Here is an 18,974-nt window from a genome sequence, read left to right as displayed (position 1 = left end):
AGAGCGGAGTTGTTCTCCCCTGATGGCACAATTTGGTGGCGGCATAATTCAAGGTGTCACTTTCAGCAACGATTCTACGGCATTGAACTTGAGCTCCTTGATTTGTTCGTTGGTCAGACTGATGTTGAATTTACTCTGGAGAACATTCTTGACATCAGCCGCCATGAGGGAATCCAGACCCAGATCGGACAAGGTGGCAGAGTCGCTGATACTGGTGATGTTTTGAATTCCTGGAATCGAGGGGTGGATGAGGTTTAGTTTGACCAAAGGGGTTCGAGAGGGAACGTGAAATTGTTCGAAATCTGTAAGGTTGGTACATAATAGGTTTTTTATATAGTTTTTCCCCCGAATAGGTTTGACAGAGGAAACTGTAGAGGTGTGGCCACACATGGTTGACCGGCCATCGATCGAAGAGCTGAATCTATGTTATCGAGACAGTGTGGACGATTCCGCCGACATCGGCCGATGGCCGGTTGACCATGTGTGGACAACTGGACACACCTTAACAACGGAGGTCTCATCGTCCCCATAGCGAAAAGAAGGAGGACATCATAGGAGAAAACTAGCCGTTCCGGGCGGGAATCAAACCAGAAATCTAGCGTTTACAAAAGGCGGGGGCTACCTTCCAAAGTAACGAGGCTGGAATATCCCCAAAACTTACCTAGAATATCCCCAATGACTTTCTGCACAGTGACGTTCTCCTGTTTCACATCTCCTGACGTCCCATTCTTATTGGGCAGCACGGTGGATGCCACCACAGCTTGTGGTATCCTCAGCAGTACATCCAAACTGGACAGACAGGAGTCTATGCTCTGCGCATGCGCACCGCCGATAATTTTGGTCCTATTCTGGCCGAGAAGCTTAGCGGCCATTCCGACGTCGGAAATTGGACCCCATTGAATTGCCAACTGAAAATGATTAGGGTTTTACATCAGTGTTCTTACGGGACTACCACAAAAAAATCCCAGACAAAGCCCAAAAAAATCCCAGAAAAGAAATCCCTCAATTAAAAAAAAATCCCTTAAAATTCCCTTAATCCTTATTTAAAAAAATTCTTAAATTAGTAGGTACCTTCTACTAGTTCTACACTTCTACTATACGTAGTTACGTACCTAGAATTTACATGTTTAAAATTGCGTATTGTATAATCTCCATCAATGCCACACTCCCTATTGTAAAGGTTTTTAAAATGGGCGTCTTTGGAAGATTAAAAATTATTCTGGCCGAGAAGCTTAGCGGCCATTCCGACGTCGGAAATTGGACCCCATTGAATTGCCAACTGAAAATGATTAGGGTTTTACATGTTTAAAATTGCGTATTGTATAATCTCCATCCATGCCACACTCCCTGTTGTAAAGGTTTTTAAAATGGGCGTCTTTGGAAGATTAAAAATAAAAGTTTAAAATTACGAAAAGGGTGGTCATCATACCAAAACATCAAGAAGTTGTGTGGCAAAAAGATTGGGGAAGGAGAGGACAGTATTGTCGGAGGCCATAAACTTCTCAAGGTGTGTCCAAACATACTCGACCTGTCATCGACGGCCGTCTACTACCTATGTGTGGCCACACCTTTAGACTGTAGGTAGTGTATTTCATATAAAACCATACGATTCTCTTGACAAAGAGCAATAGCTTTCTATCGCCCAAACCTGCAAATCCCCTGGGCATATTACCCAACTCACCCCAGACAACCCGTCACGTCTCCGCGCCTCAGTTGTGTGGCAAAAAGATTGGGGAAGGAGAGGACAGTATTGTCGGAGGCCATAAACTTCTCAAGGTGTGTCCAAACATACTCGACCTATCATCTACTATGTGTGGCCGGCCACACCTTTAGACTGTAGGTAGTGTATTTCATATGAAACCATACGATTCTCTTGACAAAGAGCAATAGCTTTCTATCGCCCAAACCTGCGAATCCCCTGTGCATATTACCCAACTCACCCCAGACAATCCGTCACGTCTCCGCGCCTCACAAATAACTGTAGGTAGTGTATTTCATATGAAACCATACGATTCTCTTGACAAAGAGCAATAGCTTTCTATCGCCCAAACCTGCGAATCCCCTGGGCATATTACCCAACTCACCCCAGACAACCTGTCACGTCTCCGCGCCTGACAAATGTTCTCCATACACCTGTTAGCAAACCCGTAGTTAGTCTGTCCCTTATTGCCCCGGCCACTAGTGATGGAGGAGAAGGCTACAAAGTGACTCAATGGTTGGCTATGCTTTCTGCTGATCTGATCCAGATGGGCCGTGGTAGCCACTTTGGTTTTGTACACGAGATCAAAATTAATTTCTTGAAAACGCTCAAATGGACTGGAGAAGAAGCCTACAAAACTGCTCCCCGTTCATTTCGGTATTACCAGAATAGATTAGCAGCATATGTGAAGCATGTGGAGAACTTGAACGAAGTATTGGTACTCAATGCAATGCAGAACACAAGGTGCCTATATCTCAACCCGAGGGGGCATTTGATTTGATCACCAAGTTCACTCGTAATGCACTTTGACCTTTCGGTCAAAGTGCATTTTTTTTTTTTTAGTTTATATACTTTGTGTTTAAAATTATGTCCACACATAGTCGACGCCGTCGATCGATGTAGACTGAAACCGTACACTGTCTCAATAACATAGATTCACCTCGTCGATCGACGGCACGGCGCGACGTCGACTATGTATAAACACAGCTTTTTACTTACTTGTTCTCTCGCCTGACATCTCCTTGTGAAGTTTCGGCCTTATCTCAACGCTCTCTATGCTGGTTGGAAGTCTCAAATCCCGATGTGGTAAGGACAAAAGTCGAAACTGGAGCACCGTATCGATGTACGAGGTCCAATCATTATTCCAGTCCAGTCGGCCGACGGTTCCCTCCGTGTTGGCCTCTACAAGGCCCTGATAGAGGCCTTCATAGTTGTATCCTCGGAGGTTGAGCTCCTTGTAGATATCCTCTAAAGTCGAAACTGGAGCACCGTATCGATGTACGAGGTCCAATCATTATTCCAGTCCAGTCGGCCGACGGTTCCCTCCGTGTTGGCCTCCACAAGGCCCTGATAGAGGCCTTCATAGTTGTATCCTCGGAGGTTGAGCTCCTTGTAAATATCCTCCTGAGGGAGTGTAAGCTCGAATGAAGTTGTGCTGAGAGGTTTCTGAGAGTCTTGCTCGGGAAGAACTTGGACTTTGCCTTCGACAACGATGGCGTCGTTTTCTGTGATTTCAAAACGTCCACTCGACGGCAGAATGGTGACTTTGAGACGGACAGTTCCTATAATGGGAAACAACCGATAGTGTTGGTGGATGGTACACATTAATTCTGTGAATATTAATAATTATGATTTATAATTTAACTAAATTTCTTATAATTCTTATAGTAGTTGTCCTCACTTTTCTTTCAGACCTTGCAGTAAATCACCAGATGCCATCATTTTTCTTACTCAATAATGGATGGAACCGAATCGATTCATTACAAACGATTCATTGCAATAAAAAATACTATAAAACGTTGTCGGATCATGTTCTGCACAAAATCTGTGGACAAATGGTCACGTTAACATCTGAAGGGATGCAATAGTCCTGGATACTGGACTCCGCACACAGGAATTTCGCTAGAAAATTTCAATGTACAATTGTACATAATGTATCGTAACATCTGATATACAATAGAAGTAGTACAAACGACTTACTTACCTTCAGGGCTGAGTACCGTGGGCTTCAGAAACCGAAGGTCCTCAAATCGAACCCCGACGTTCTCGAACCACTCCTGCTTGGATTTCGACAAAGCTTTCCACACCAAAGTCTATAAACAAGGGATGATGAAGGCAAAATAGTACGTAAATACTAAATAGGTAGGTATTTCTATTCTGGGTAGAGAAAAATCAGGTAGGAGATAGTTTGTTATTTAAGCAGTTGAAAAGAATAAACAAAAGTACCTAATGAAATCTCCATCAAGCTGTGAACGGAGTGACTAGCTCCTCTTAGGTTACCCAGACACAACAAAATGGTTCGATGGTTAGAAGTGCAAAATTTTCCATAATTACCTGAATTTCAGAATCCCCAGTGAAATTTTGAATGTTCGAAGTTGTGGATCCATGACATTCGCTAGCTTCGAGTGGATACCAAAGAATTCGGCATCAAATGAGGCAATATCCTTGATCTTGCCTGTCCGGGATGGAGCTCCGTACAGTCCTGAAATATCGGTTGAACCCATCAAACATTCAACAAATAATGAAAGTTTGCGGATTTGACTTTGATTTATCCTAACCAGGAAACCCAGGTATTCCAGGTAAGGTTCTTCAAACACTTGATCAACAAATAATGAGGGCTAGATTCTTGCCGAACTTTGTCCTAAACTGACAAGTGACATAAAGATCTTTCTTGAAACGGCTGACTTTCACCTATCTTGACCTCTTCAATGTTTGAACGATGCACCTCAGTTGGTACAGATTCCTCTTTCAAACAGTTTGAAACTTTTATATTCATTCCATTTTTTCCTATAGTCCTCAATCTATTTAAATAAACATTTACTTTTGTCTGCACATTATATAGTTTTGTCTGTAAATTGGGGGGAAAAAAATCAATGCAATCTGCAACTAGAAACTAGAAAAGACGTTAACCCCGATCTTAATAAATCTTGTCCTCTTCAATGTTTGAACGATGCACCTCAGTTGGTACAGATTCCTCTTTCAAACAGTTTGAAACTTTTATATTCATTCCATTTCCTATAGTCCTCAATCTATTTAAATAAACATTTACTTTTGTCTGCACATTACATAGTTTTGTCTGTAAATTGGGAAAAAATCAATGCAATCTCCAACTAGAAACTAGAAAAGACGTTAACCCCGATCTTATTAAAAAAATAACTTACCAGGAGGCCATCTTCTGTTATCGTTTGAGATCATATCCACCCCATTGTAAAGGTTCCGCTTAAACTCATCACAGTCCGAACTTTCGGGAAATCGGCCCGAAATCCCGGAAATGACCACGGGACACGCCATGTTTGAAACTCGTACACGGGAGGCTGCGCTGGTGTTATTTAGAAGTTTCCAGGAATTGACGGCTTTATAAGTTTTTTTTTTTTATTCCCGGAACTTTCGGGAAATCGGCCCGAAATCCCGGAAATGACCACGGGACACGCCATGTTTGAAACTCGTACACGGGACGCTGCGCTGGTGTTATTTAGAAGTTTCCAGGAATTGACGGCTTTATAAGTTTTTTTTTTATTCCCAAATTTGTTCGTACATTGATAGAAAAGCTCCGTTGGAACTATTTGACTTGAGCTGAAAGAGAAAAGTAAGTTAATTTTAAATCGAGTTTACAACCACAAGATTGATTTTACACTTTACAGTCCGAAGAATGTAACCAATTTTACCTAATAGGTTATTGTTTGGAAATAAAAGCACTTACCTATTTACCAATTAAATTAATCGCAAACCAAACTTTTTTTACCATTTGGACCCCATTTTGCCATCATTTCAACAACTTGGGCCAGCCGCTCACTATCAGGTAGACCTGACATGTACATGTACACCTGATCAGGTCTGCCTGTCAAGTCTACCTGATAGTGAGTGACTGACCTTTTGCATCAAAAGTTACCTGATCGAGAAGCTGTTCCACACATTGTTTAGTTCTGCCCGCTCCTATCATCAGTCTTGGTATTTTGGAAACCACTGTGCTGCTGATACCAGATGATGGATGAGGTGCATATTTTTTGAGAAGGACATGGGCATTAGTACCACCCACACCGAATGAATTGATGGCGATATAATCTCCCACGAGGGGTTGAACCCGGTTGACCACCTGTAAAAATTGAAGAAGGGCATGATAGACATATTGGGATCCACCTCAAATTATGATCCAAAATTGATAAAATTTGAGAATATTCTGCCTCCAGAAAGCTATTGAGGTACAGCTACCACTACCTACCTATTATCAGGCTGGTTTGACACAGATTCTTGAAGACCATGAGACCAAATTAGCAACTTTTATAGCTCGAAAGTAGAGCTGTGTCCACACATAGTCGACGGCCGTCAATCGACCATCGATCGATGTCGACTGGAACCGTACACTGCCTCGACAATACAGATTCACCTGGTCGATCAACGACCGTCGACTATGGTTGGGCATTTTTTTCCTCTTTTTTTTTTTTTTTTTTTTTTTTTTTTTTTTGAAAGCTAAACTAGGACAAAGTTTTTATCAGAGTTTTTCCTCGGTTACAATAAATTAAATGTTATGACTTGTCTTGGACTCGCACCAAAAACTTGCAGATTCCTGAGGGTATAGTATACGTGAAATAAAAGATTCTCAAACGCTCACCATGTAGCCAGCTGCTGGATAAAGAACTCTGCCATTGATTTTGTGTCCCGCCAAACTTTTGTCATCGTCATTTTTCAGGCTAATCTCGAAATCATTTTGACCGGAGTTATTCTGGGATGGAGAAAAAAAAGCAAGAATTTTTATATGAACGCCTAGCTCTTAATGTGTGTATGCATTTTTTCGGAACTTGCGTTTTTGCATACTTCGCTTTCTGTACTGTTTATGAGGATAATATCCGTGTACTTCAAGCTGACCCATTCTTGAAGCCGGGGTACCCAGTCAAACTTGCCTGGGGTTACTGTAATCATAGTGGTTGTCTTTTGCCATGGTGCGGCCTGTGGTGAAATGGAGAAGAATATGATAGAATGTATGTACACGATGCAATTAAAAGATGTAGGTATTCTAGATTCTAGATAATTTCAACATTGTTTGTGGAATCCTATGTTAAGGCGGTCTCTTCCTGATACCTTATGTGTCGCGTCCATTTAAGTTTAGGACTATTGCATTGCATAGTGTGGAATCCTAACTTCCAAGGATACATTCTGTTAAGCGACCGACCTATTCTTCACAAATGAACTTTTGACAATTTTTTATATCCCCAACATTAGTTAATAAAAGGGGACTTTTTTCAATTTTTTAAAAGCCTAAATTTATGGTTATTTCGGTACACTTTTTCGACTTTTTTTTTTTGCAGAATCTTCCCCAAACCATACAGTTCCAACTCACCCTATACAACAGCGAGTAGCTAAGACCTCCACTCGTCATTCGCGACACCTCCACCAAACCATCCTCCTTCACAAACACCTCCCCCGGATGGACACAAATCACGGCCACCTCCGTCTCTTGTTTGAGAAGTTTGCCAAATTTGTCGAGTGGCTTATCAACCAGGACGATGTGGAACAGGATTGTACCGGTGGGTATAGGACTGCGGTTGAGAGGATGGGGCAGAGTAGAGATAAGTGTGGTTAGGTACATATTTTCATAAGGAATATTCTGTCATATAAATCATATGGTGGTAAATACTTTGTGTTACCAAAGTACCTAGAAGCCTCCATAAGTTCGTCAATGATCATTGATCAAGTTAAAAGTTATAAAATGAAGTTTTGATCAAATTGTTTAGTAATAATAAGTAACTACTTCGCCATGTCACGTCAGGTCAATCCATTGCTACAATTTATGACCATCTAATGATACTTTTGCTATCTCGATCTAATGTTAACCTGTGTCCACTGTCCACACATAGTCGGCGCCTTCGATCGACGAGTTGAAGGGGTGAATCTATGTTGTCGAGGCAGTGTACAGTTTCAGTCAACATCGATCGACAATATGGAAATATTGCTTAAAATCAACTCCCTGGTGCCGGTGGCCTTGGCGTTCCAACTTCAATTACTTTTATTTCTGGAGGGATTGGTTTCGTACTACTCAGGACTGCCCATGCGTTAATTGACTTAAGGCCGATCTTACCACTGAGAGTTAACACAGTGTCAAGGGTTTTCTTTGACGGTGCATTTGATTTACACAGGCCATTATTTCTTAAACTCTGGATTAACTGAGAACTCTCTATGGTGAAGTATTGTGCAAGACTTCCCAGCTTCATCAGTCGGTTGTTACGTACCGTTTTCCGTGGCTTCTGATCGATGATGTTCTTGATGTCGAGGGACAGGTTCAAATTTTCCGCCAAGTCCAACATTTGTACATGGTCGGGTCTAAGATTTTCCAAGGCCAGATCCAGTAGTATCTCCAGAATACTGCCATTGTTTATCATCAGTTGTGTGTCTTGAGGCTGGAAAAGAAATTTCCAAGTTATAGAGAACAATACATGAGATTTTTTAGTTTCTCATCGACTTGAAAACACCTGCACTGCTGACGACCTAATGCATTTTCGTTTTTTATGTTCTAATTGACAAGTTCGCGGAGTTCGCGAATGATAGATTGACAAATTGCTGAAGACGGGTCTGGAGTTCAGACCCGAAACGTCACAGTAAGGTACGTGCCAACTTTAAGTCCCATAAAAAGTATAAGTTAAGTGTGAGTGTTGGCAAACCAAAAATGTCATTTAATTCTTGGATACCCACTAGCCCACTACCTTCCTAAATTTGCGACATGTTCTTTAGCTTAACACAAAAATTATAAACTGATGAGATCGTATGATCACAATCAAAGGGATCACACCACCCATATCGCGTGATGTGATGAATATGTCTTCTATAGCAAGTATTAGGTAGTTCAATCAGCGTGTGAGATAAGAAACTTCCGTATAAAAGCTCCTACTAGTCAAGGGTTTAGCACAGTCGCTCTCTGATCATCCTATTGGTAAGTAACTAATCAAAGTAGCAAATTAACAAAGTTTACACCTGTTTGAGATCTACATAGGTGTATTACCTACTGTCTCAGGCAATAATTTCATTAGATATTCAATTTCAAGTGTTTTTACGAGTACCTCCGAAAACCCACTCTTTTAATTTTTCCCAACTTTTGAAACTTTGTTTCCACACCAGTGTTTCCGTTTAATAATTTTGAATCTAATACAGAATAATCTTTTAATTTATTTTAGTTTCTTTTTCTCCCTTTTTGTCGCCCAAAATTAATTTATGTAGGTACCTAATATGTCATCGCGGTGTTGATTTCTCTCAAGTCTCGTTGGATATTCATGTAGGGTCGGCTCTTATTGGAGTGGTCCGGTGCCAGACTTGCCTAACCCTCAGTTTCTTCAAATTGAGATAATGAGACCTAAAGTTGGGCCAAATTTTGAAACCCTGAAATGAAGTATTCCAGCAACGTGTTTCATGTCATCAGACATTTGGAAACATAGTTGTTGATGCTGGGAACAGATCTTTTTTAGTACTTCCTCCTAATGGAGGTAGCTTAAAATGTGGGTTAGGGAAGTCTGGCACCGGACCACTCAATTTTGGATATTACCATCTAATGACAAATTTCTTCGGCCATGCCTTTTCCACAAGTTTGGCCATGCCTCGGGATGAACTAGCGGGATTCCGGAGCGAAGCGACGGAATTCAGCTATTTTCCATAATTACCTGAATTTCCGTATTCCCAGTGGAATTTTGAATTGTGAAACCTCTGTATTTGTACCCTGGCGTAGGAACACTATGAATTTGTTCGTACATTGATAGAAAAGCTCCGTTGGAACTATTTGACTTGAGCTGAAAGAGAAAAGTAAGTTAGTTTTAAATCGAGTTTACAACCACAAGATTGATTTTACACTTTACAGACCGAAGAATGTAACCAATTTTACCTAATAGGTTATTGTTTGGAAATAAAAGCACTTACCTATTTACCAATTAAATTAATCGCAAACCAAACTTTCTTTACCATTTGGACCCCATTTTGCCATAATTTCAACAACTTGGGCCAGCCGCTCACTATCAGGTAGACCTGACATGTATATGTACACCTGATCAGGTCTGCCTGTCAAGTCTACCTGATAGTGAGTAACTGACCTTTTGCATGAAAAGACTTTCAGAAGGTAACTTGGGGGACCTGCGAGGGTGAAAATGGAGTTATTACTTTTGAAGGTAGATTGAGTTCGAATCCTGTTCAAATAGAAAAAATAGGCCCACTCCAAAATTTTCCATTTACAATTTTACATAGGTACCTACCTACATTTTTAGTTTTTTCTCTAGCAAATTCTTACTGATCAAAATTGACTATTTTTGGTTCTTCTAATCTAGAAACTACTAGATACGGAAACGCAAACATTTCAATTAAAATTTTCGCAAATAGGCACTCAGCGATTATGTAACGTCAAATTACGAAAACACTTCATCTTGATATTGATACCAGATTTGATCTCACGAAAGGAAAAATATTGCCTAAATATTCCTCTTCACTCTTATTCAGTGCTCTTTAGGGTGCGATTTCACATGATCAGGTTTCCAATCTTGCGAAGACCGACGTCGTGTCATGAGAAAATTACATTTGTTTCGAAACTTCGTAGTCTGACCTAATGAAACCGCAGCCCTACACTCAATTGCGAAAACTCATAAAAGCATATAAAGACATACATGCCGACAAAATATTCACCATTGAAATACAATATACAAATATACATACATATTAGGCATTAAGTACCCAATAAGTTTTATCATGGAAAGTGAGAGATAACCTCTACGGTTACGTAAATATTTTCTCGTATAGCAAAACAACTCTCAACCTATTACTGCTTATGTAGGTCAGTGATATATTAATTTTGTTCCAGTATTCCAGTATAGGTTGAGTAATACTTAGACAAGCACTAGATAGTGCTTATTTATACTGCTCGCATAGGACTGAAAAGTCCCTTTACTCCAGCAGTAGACTACTACTATTATTGTGGTCGAATTCTCAAATTATATTGAGGATAAAATTGAGTCAGAGATAACCTCTACGGTTACGTAAATATTTTCTCGTATAGCAAAACAACTCTCAACCTATTACTGCTTATGTAGGTCAGTGATCTATTAATTTTGTTCCAGTATTCCAGTATAGGTTGAGTGGTACTTAGATAAGCACTAGAAATAGGTACTACATAATTGGTAGGTACCTGGTCAACCATAGTGCAGCAAAGTCTGAAAAAAGCTGCGGTTTTAGACAAGAGAAATATTGTCCCTAGAGTGCTCAAGCACCTACTCGTAATGGGAACTTCATGCTTAACATGCTTTGATTTGAACTCAAATCACCGGCCTCCTGATCAGAAGTCCATGAAACTTCCTGATCATCACTGAGGTTGATCACTTGGATTTGCCTGATATGGAGCAATAGATGAGAAGATGAGACCAGAACTTGTCACTAGACTAAACAATCCTCATTAGAAAACTGGAAAATGGTCGAAATTATGTATTGAAAAAAAAAAGAGAAAAAATGCTTTTATTTCATCCTTTTGTACACCTACTTACCTGAGAAATTGAAAGCGTAGGAAAGTCTGTTAGCCAACATGGCCCGAGTTGACCCAATAGTCTCGTAACCGGTCAACTTTTCCGGATTGCCCTCAGCGAAATCGTTGGCTTCCGTGGTCATCAGGCCAATGTAGACACCTGTGCGCGTACCTCGGAGCTCCTCAGGGTTAAAGCCTGAAAATGGAAGGAATTTTTTAGGGCTTTATTTTAAGGACAGGTTTCCCTTGAAAATGTCTACGAAGTAGATGAAACTCCGAGTCGGGATAGTTAGTACCTAAGACTTGTAAGTATCCATCACTAAACATAGCACAAGTAAAATAGTATTTAAGTGGCAGGCTTCTCACTTAGGTGAGCTCTTCCACCCAACCTCTGATTTTCCCTATTTAAGCTCTAATAGTTCTGCTTTTGAACTTTGAAGCAATTCAATGAAGGTGAGCACCGCAGTTCGGGATTCGATATCCGTAGTACCTTATTAGGTATTATTATACCTGGCAGTCCTTGTACTTCATTCTTTTATGTCGCTGTTGGGATTCGAATCAGGCATTTGCCTCAGTTATGATTCCAACGCCTTAGTAACCGAGTAATCAAATATTTTTCAAGTGCCCTAAAAGAAAAGGGATCATTTACACACCTGGAGTAAAATATTAGTGAGAATTTTTAACTTTTGATTGCTAAATTAATAAATCTGTGTCCTAGACGCCGCTCTGTCGATCGACGAGGTGAATCTATGTTGTCGAGGCAGTCTACGGTTTCAGTCGACATCGGTCGACGGCGTCGACTATGTGAGGACACAGCTTGATGATGGTTGCTAAATGATTTCATGTTTCCAAACACGGATTCTCACTTACCACCATCCATAATGCTCTCATGGGTAAGTTCTAGTAACATTCGAAGTTGTGGATCCATGACATTCGCTAGCTTCGAGTGGATACCAAAGAATTCGGCATCAAATGAGGCAATATCCTTGATCTTGCCCGTCCGGGATGGAGCTCCGTACAGTCCTGAAATATCGGTTGAACCCATCAAACATTCAACAAATAATGAAAGTCGAGGGGACGGACTTTGATTGCCGTTTTTATTTCGTAGCAATGGAACAACTGCTACATTAGACGCTTGTGGCCTGTGTCGTGGCATGCCCATCCCGTACTATGCCTCTCATCAGATGGGCGAGAAGAGACACAATTCCAGGTAAGGTTCTTCAAACACTTGATCAACAAAACTCCATTTGTCAAGGGTTTAGGCATTGCCTTGCCCTTGGGATCAATTTAATTTGAAGAAACCCATTTACTGATGAAAATTTGTAATAAAGTTTGCGGATTTGACTTTTATCCTAACCAGGAAACCCAAGTATTCCAGGTAAGGTTCTTCAAACACTTGATCAACAAGTAATGAGGGCTAGATTCTTGCCGAACTTTGTCCTAAACAGACAAGTGACATAAAGATCTTTCTTGAAACGGCTGACTTTCACCTATCTTGTCCTCTTCAATGTTTGAACGATGCACCTCAGTTGGTACAGATTCCTCTTTCAAACAGTTTGAAACTTTTATATTCATAAAGAAGTCCATGAAACTTCCTGATCATCACTGAGGTTGATCACTTGGATTTGCCTGATATGGAGCAATAGATGAGAAGATGAGACCAGACTAAACTTGTCACTAGACTAAACAATCCTCATTAGAAAACCGGAAAATGGTCGAAATTATGTGTTGAAAAAAAAAGAGAAAAAATGCTTTCATTTCATTGTTTCATCCTTTTGTACACCTTCTTACCTGAGAAATTGAAAGCGTAGGAAAGTCTGTTAGCCAACATGGCCCGAGTTGACCCAATAGTCTCGTAGCCGGTCAACTTTTCCGGATTGCCCTCAGCGAAATCGTTGGCTTCCGTGGTCATCAGGCCAATGTAGACACCTGTCCGCGTACCTCGGAGCTCCTCAGGGTTAAAGCCTGAAAATGGAAGGAATTTTTTAGGGCTTTATTTTAAGTGACAGGTTTCCCTTGAAAATGTCTACGAAGTAGATGAAACTTCGAGTCGGGATAGTACCTAAGACTTGTAAGTATGCATCACTAAACATAACACAAGTAAAATAGTATTTAAGCGGCAGGCTTCTCACTTAGGTGAGCTCTTCCACCCAACCTCTGATTTTCCCTATTTGGGCTCTAATAGTTCTGCTTTTGAACTTTGAAGCAATTCAATGAAGGTGAGCACCGCAGTTCGGGAATTTCGGGATTCGATACCCGTAGTAACTTATTAGGTATTATTATACCTGGCAGTCCTTGTACTTCATTGTTTTATGTCGCTGTTGGGCTTCGAATCAGGCATTTGCCTCAGTTATGATTCCAACGCCTTAGTAACCGAGTAATCAAACATTTTTCAAGTGCCCTAAAAGAAAAGGGATCATTTACACACCTGGAGTAAAATATTAGTGAGAATTTTCAACTTTTGATTGCTAAATTAATAAATCTGTGTCCTGGACGCCGCTCTGTCGATCGACAAGGTGAATCTATGTTGTCGAGGCAGTGTACGGTTACAGTCGACATCGATTGACCATCGATCGACGGCGTCGACTATGTGAGGACAAGGACACAGCTTGATGATTGTCGCTAAATAGTTTCATGTTTCCAAACACGGATTCTCACTTACCACCATCCATAATACTTACATTTTTCAAGTGCCCTAAAAGAAAAGGGATCATTTACACACCTGGAGTAAAATATTAGTGAGAATTTTTAACTTTTGATTGCTAAAATAAATCTGTGTCCTGGACGCCGCTCTGTCGATCGACGAGGTGAATCTATGTTGTCGAGGCAGTGTACGGTTACAGTCGACATCGATTGACCATCGATCGACGGCGTCGACTATGTGAGGACACAGCTTGATGATGGTTGCTAAATAGTTTCATGTTTCCAAACACGGATTCTCACTTACCAGCATCCATAATAATAAGTCAGTTGATACGCGGGTTCAAACCTCGTAATAGTAATAGGTGTCAATGTTCAAAAGTTAAAATGATCTAACATCAGGAGCTAACTGTCTGACGGGGTGATTACCTAATAATCTGAAAATATAATGCCCCCCACACACGGTGAAATATGTTTGACAGGTATGTCAAGCAAGAATCTTGAAAGTGTGTGGCGAAAAAAGATAAGCAGCCCGAAATGCTGCCTATTGCTTGATGAAAATTCAATTATTCAATCATTCAACCTGCCTGTTATTGCCCGCGACAACATGGTTAAGCATGCTTGAACGTGTATGGCCGTGTGGTGGCCTTAACAAAGCCTAATGAACAAAGTGAACTTTGAACTAGTATAAAGTCTATCAAATGACATGTTTTAAGTCATGATGAAAGTGTGACCACTGTCCAAATATAGCCGACCGGCCGTCGACCGATGTCGACTGCATTGTTTACACCGCCTCGACAACATCGATTTACCTCGTCGATCGATGGTCGGTCTATGTGTGGACACACGTTTATAATCTCTGAGGCCAGCCACACACGCTCCGACTCGACTGTCTGATGGAACTAGATCTGTCAGACTAAGTCTGTCTGTGAGAACGCCGCGCTGGTACGTCTATGGCCGAAAAAGCTTCCGTTTTAGGTCTTCAGACAGTTGAAGAGTGAGTGGCCAGCCTGAGAAGTAAATGCTAGCGGTGGTGTAGTAGTTAACAACCCATAATGTTAGGTGAGTCAATCTGGTCCGGCCATATTGGAAATTCGATGGTTTAATGAGCCAAATCGTTGGTACTACATGGTTTGTGCCGTAAAAATCATCGTTTGTGCTCATACGGTTCCCGAGATATATAACTTTTAATATGACCGGGCTGGCATAAAGGTAGCCCGGTCATGTTAAAAGGTCATGTTAAACTTACTGTTACGGTCATGTTAAACTTACTGTTACGGATATGTTAAACTTACTGTTACGGATAACGGCCCCGCATTTCTACTTACGGTTAACGACCCCGTGTTTATACTTACGGTTAACGACCCCGTGTTTATACTTATGGCTAATGACTTACGGTTAACGGCCCAGTAAACGGAATCGTTCAAATTTCGGCTGTTGGAAATGAGTTTTGAATCAAATGTAAACATTTTATCAATAAATTGGAAATTATTTGTAGTCAGTCCGATATCCGACTTTCTTTCTGTTATGTTTGTGTTATGTGTTTTCAAATATTTATTTAAATGTTAATTGATATCTAAGTATCATTAATTTGATTAATATTTTTTTATTGTTGTTTTTTCGAGAGTAGTGTTTGTTTTCTGTGTTTAATATTTGGGCTTCAAATTTTATTTATCTGCACTTAATAGGTAATAAAATCAATACCTACACTAACTTAGTCTATTAGGCTAAATTAGTCTAAATTTATAGGCTTTTCTACTTCCCCAAAATTTCTTTGATATAGGTAGGTACCTATTAACGTGGGTTATATATACCTACTTCCTACTTGGGTAATGAAATCTCATTTAAATTATAGGCACATGATAGGTACATAGGTAGGTAGGTATCAACCTACAAAGGTACATCAGGTATTACTATCTAGGTATGTCGGTATGGTATACATATTTACTAATCTCGAAATAATAGATGGTTCATTTCGAAGGAAGATAATATCTATCCAGCATCCAATTGCCTACTTCTGATAATATCATATGTATTATCTAGGCGCACGGCGGTGCGCCAGGCCAAATTATGGCCTTAGCACGCCAGTGTGTATATTACACGAAATATTTCGAGCCATTTTTACCCCTATCATTACTCCGTTAATTACGCACGTATTGTTACGTGTTAAATTTGGACCATAATGTTAAGCTATACTTGCTTATTATGCCTGCGAAATTCCGAAGTTCTAGCTCTAGCTTTTAAGGAAGTTGTAGAAAAGGGGCCTAGAAAATCGCTCATTTTAGGAATTTGACCACAATAATAGTAGTAGCCTACTGCTGGAGTAAAGGGACTTTTCAGTCCTATGCGAGCAGTATAAATAAGCACTATTTCTAGTGCTTATCTAAGTATTACTCAACCTATACTGGAATACTGGAACAAAATTAATAGATCACTGACCTACATAAGCAGTAATGGGTTGAGAGTTGTTTTGCTATACGAGAAAATATTTACGTAACCGTAGAGGTTATCTCTGACTTTCCATGATAAAACTTATTGGGTACTTAATGCCTTATATGTATGTATATTGTATTTCAATGGTGAATATTTTGTCGGCATGTATGTCTTTATGCTTTTATGAGTTTTCGCAATTGAGTGTAAGGCTGCGGTTTCATTAGGTGAGACTACGAAGTTTCGAAAGAAATGTATTTTTCTCATGACACGACGTCGGTCGTCGCAAGATTGGAAACCTGATCAAGTGAAATCGCAGCCTAAAGAGCACTCTGAATAAGAGTGAAGAGGAATATTTAGGCAATATTTTTACTTTCGTGAGATCAAATCTGGTATCAATATCAAGATGAAGTGTTTTCGTAATTTGACGTTACAGAATCGCTGAGTGCCTATTTGCGAAAATTTCAATTGAAATGTTTGCGTTTCCGTATCTAGTAGTTTCTAGATAAGAAGAACCGAAAATAGTCAATTTTGATCAGTAAGAATTTGCTAGAGAAAAAACTAAAAATGTAGGTACCTATCTAAAATTGTAAATGGAAAATTTTGGAGAGGGCCTATTTTTTCTATTTGAACAGGATTCGAACCCAATCTACCTTCAAAAGTAATAACTCCATTTTCATCCTCGCAGGTCCCCCAAGTTACCTTCAAAAAGGGGACGCTGTAGGATTGAGGTCCCGATGACTCAATTCGTAAGTGAACCCTTCCACTAAGAGGACTGAATTTCAAAATTGTCGGAACTCAACTCGTCAAAAAAAGGTCGATGGGACTCAATTCGTTGACTCCCGCAAAAAGTAATAGCCCCATTTTCGCCCTCGCAGGTCCTTGTTGCACCATCGACACCGCGTGTTCCTCTACCCTATTTGGTCTTCATGTTGCCGTCGGCGCTATCGAGAGGGGTTACCAGCCAGTGTACAGAGGATTACACTTACCAATAAGACTTCGCCGAATCAAGTGAACACCTTATTGAATGGTATTGGCAGGTGAGAAAACGTAGTAGCTTCTTTAATGGAGTAGCGAGTAGCATTACCAGTGTAAGAAGATTCTTGATAGATGGAAATTGATTGCAAAGGAAGCACTTAGTAATGCTGTGATATCCACAAAAAGTTGTGAAAAGGCTCTGCTTCGACACAAATAAATTCACGATTTGATTGATTCTTTGACTTTGACAACATAAAGTGTGACATGGTCTTACTATAGACGCGAGCATCAAGCAAAGAGTTCGTTTTGCCTAATTCTTGATAGATGGAAATTGATTGCAAAGGAAGCACTTAGTAATGCTGTGATATCCACAAAAAGTTGTGAAAAGGCTCTGCTTCGACGTAGATAAATTCACGATTTGATTGATTCTTTGACTTTGACAACATAAAGTGTGAACATGGTCTTACTATAGACGCGAGCCTCAAGCAGAGAGTTCGTTTTGCTTTCCACAAAAAGTTGTGAAAAGGCTCTGCTTCGACACAAATAAATTCACGATTTGATTGATTCTTTGACTTTGACAACATAAAGTGTGAACATGGTCTTACTATACATAGACGCGAGCCTCAAGCAAAGAGTTCGTTTTGCCTAAAGAAGGGCATTGTATTATGAAATTGGCACTCTTAAAAAGCTTTATCTGTAGAGTACCTATGTAGCTTTGTAGTTAAGTACTACTATGCTATTTGTTCAATTTATTGGTCTTCCCTGTTTCATTAGCTTGTACCTCAGCGGTATCCCAGTTCAACTGTCCAGTCTGTATGGGAAACCTGCCTATCCTGTACCGCGGGGGACACCCATGATCTCTCCCACAGTGAAATGGGACCATTCAATCCAATATCAAGTACCTTCGTTCCTACCTCAGGTAATTTCCGAGTACCTGTTCAAATAAGTATAGACACTGTTTCAAGTGAGATTTGCCAGGAAAAAGGGCCTATGTTGGTTAGTAGCAAATATAACATAGGCCCTTCTGTACCTCAGCGGTATCCCGGTTCAACTGTCCAGTCTGTATGGGAAACCTGCCTATCCTGTACCGCGGGGGACACCCATGATCTCTCCAACAGTGAAATGGGACCATTCAATCCAATATCAAGTACCCTCGTTCCTACCTCAGGTAATTTCCGAGTACCTGTTCAAATAAGTATAGACACTGTTTCAAGTGAGATTTGCCAGGAAGAACGGCCTATGTTAGTTAGTAGCAAATATAACATAAGCCCTTCTACCTGGGAACTATTCAAATGTCTTTCATGGTGAAGGGGTAACACAACCAACCCCCTTCGGCCCTTATTTAAAAAATTTATGCAAAAACGCAAGTTCTGAAAAAGCAGACTCTGTACATTGCATACACGTATTAAGAGCTAGGCGTTCATATAAAAATTCTTGCTTTTTTTTCTCCATCCCAGAATAACTCCGGTCAAAATGATTTCGAGATTAGCCTGAAAAATGACGATGACAAAAGTTTGGCGGGACACAAAATCAATGGCAGAGTTCTTTATCCAGCAGCTGGCTACATGGTGAGCGTTTGAGAATCTTTTATTTCACGTATACTATACCCTCAGGAATCTGCAAGTTTTTGGTGCGAGTCCAAGACAAGTCATAACATTTAATTTATTGTAACCGAGGAAAAACTCTGATAAAAACTTTGTCCTAGTTTAGCTTTCAAAAAAAAAAAAAAAAAAAAAAAAAAAAAAAATG

At 40.2% G+C, this 18,974-nt stretch overlaps 3 protein-coding genes across 3 annotated transcripts in view; 1 reads left to right on the top strand and 2 right to left on the bottom strand.

Moving 5' to 3' along the window:
* Positions 1-7: 7 nt before the first annotated feature.
* On the bottom strand, positions 8-2,717 carry LOC103506735 (fatty acid synthase-like). Its single transcript, XM_026821722.1, has 5 exons — positions 2,699-2,717; positions 2,122-2,296; positions 1,941-1,977; positions 662-908; positions 8-230 (listed from the first exon to the last, which is right to left on the bottom strand). The coding sequence occupies exons 1-5, from the start codon at positions 2,715-2,717 to the stop codon at positions 49-51; spliced, it is 660 nt and encodes a 219-aa protein (XP_026677523.1). The 3' UTR covers positions 8-48.
* Positions 2,718-2,947: 230 nt separating this feature from the next.
* LOC103506740 (fatty acid synthase-like) lies at positions 2,948-14,134 on the bottom strand. The gene is made up of 13 exons (XM_017442986.1): positions 14,125-14,134; positions 12,969-13,142; positions 12,048-12,200; positions 11,200-11,373; positions 10,848-10,872; positions 9,766-9,805; positions 9,343-9,468; positions 7,859-8,091; positions 7,035-7,233; positions 6,500-6,643; positions 6,309-6,419; positions 3,684-3,792; positions 2,948-3,261 (listed from the first exon to the last, which is right to left on the bottom strand). The coding sequence occupies exons 1-13, from the start codon at positions 14,132-14,134 to the stop codon at positions 2,948-2,950; spliced, it is 1,812 nt and encodes a 603-aa protein (XP_017298475.1).
* A 154-nt stretch (positions 14,135-14,288) lies between these two features.
* LOC103506739 overlaps positions 14,289-18,974 on the top strand; it is a 9,856-nt gene continuing 5,170 nt past the window's right edge. The window contains exons 1-4 of the mRNA XM_008471141.1: positions 14,289-14,299; positions 17,126-17,287; positions 18,000-18,144; positions 18,683-18,797. Of these exons, the coding sequence (XP_008469363.1) occupies positions 14,289-14,299; positions 17,126-17,287; positions 18,000-18,144; positions 18,683-18,797 (433 nt within the window). The remainder of the gene's footprint in view (positions 14,300-17,125; positions 17,288-17,999; positions 18,145-18,682; positions 18,798-18,974) is intronic.

The sequence above is a fragment of the Diaphorina citri genome, unplaced genomic scaffold (genome assembly GCF_000475195.1).
Source record: "Diaphorina citri unplaced genomic scaffold, Diaci psyllid genome assembly version 1.1 scaffold258, whole genome shotgun sequence".
Classification (NCBI taxonomy): Eukaryota; Metazoa; Arthropoda; class Insecta; order Hemiptera; family Psyllidae; genus Diaphorina; species Diaphorina citri.
The sequence above is the reverse complement of the archived record's forward strand: the minus strand, read 5'-3'. Positions and strand labels throughout refer to the sequence as shown.

What these genes read in the sequence shown, in the direction of transcription:
- LOC103506735 (XM_026821722.1), bottom strand. An exon ending in GCTAACAGGTGTATGGAGAA is followed by an intron (nt 1,978 to 2,121) that starts CATTTGTCAGGC and finishes ACTACCTACAGT; the next exon opens with TATTTGTGAGGCGCGGAGAC. An exon ending in AGTCATTGGGGATATTCTAG is followed by an intron (nt 231 to 661) that starts GTAAGTTTTGGG and finishes CCTCGATTCCAG; the next exon opens with GAATTCAAAACATCACCAGT.
- LOC103506740 (XM_017442986.1), bottom strand. An exon ending in GCTGCACTATGGTTGACCAG is followed by an intron (nt 9,806 to 10,847) that starts GTACCTACCAAT and finishes TCACCCTCGCAG; the next exon opens with GTCCCCCAAGTTACCTTCTG. An exon ending in TTCACCATAGAGAGTTCTCA is followed by an intron (nt 7,234 to 7,858) that starts GTTAATCCAGAG and finishes TCTCAACCGCAG; the next exon opens with TCCTATACCCACCGGTACAA.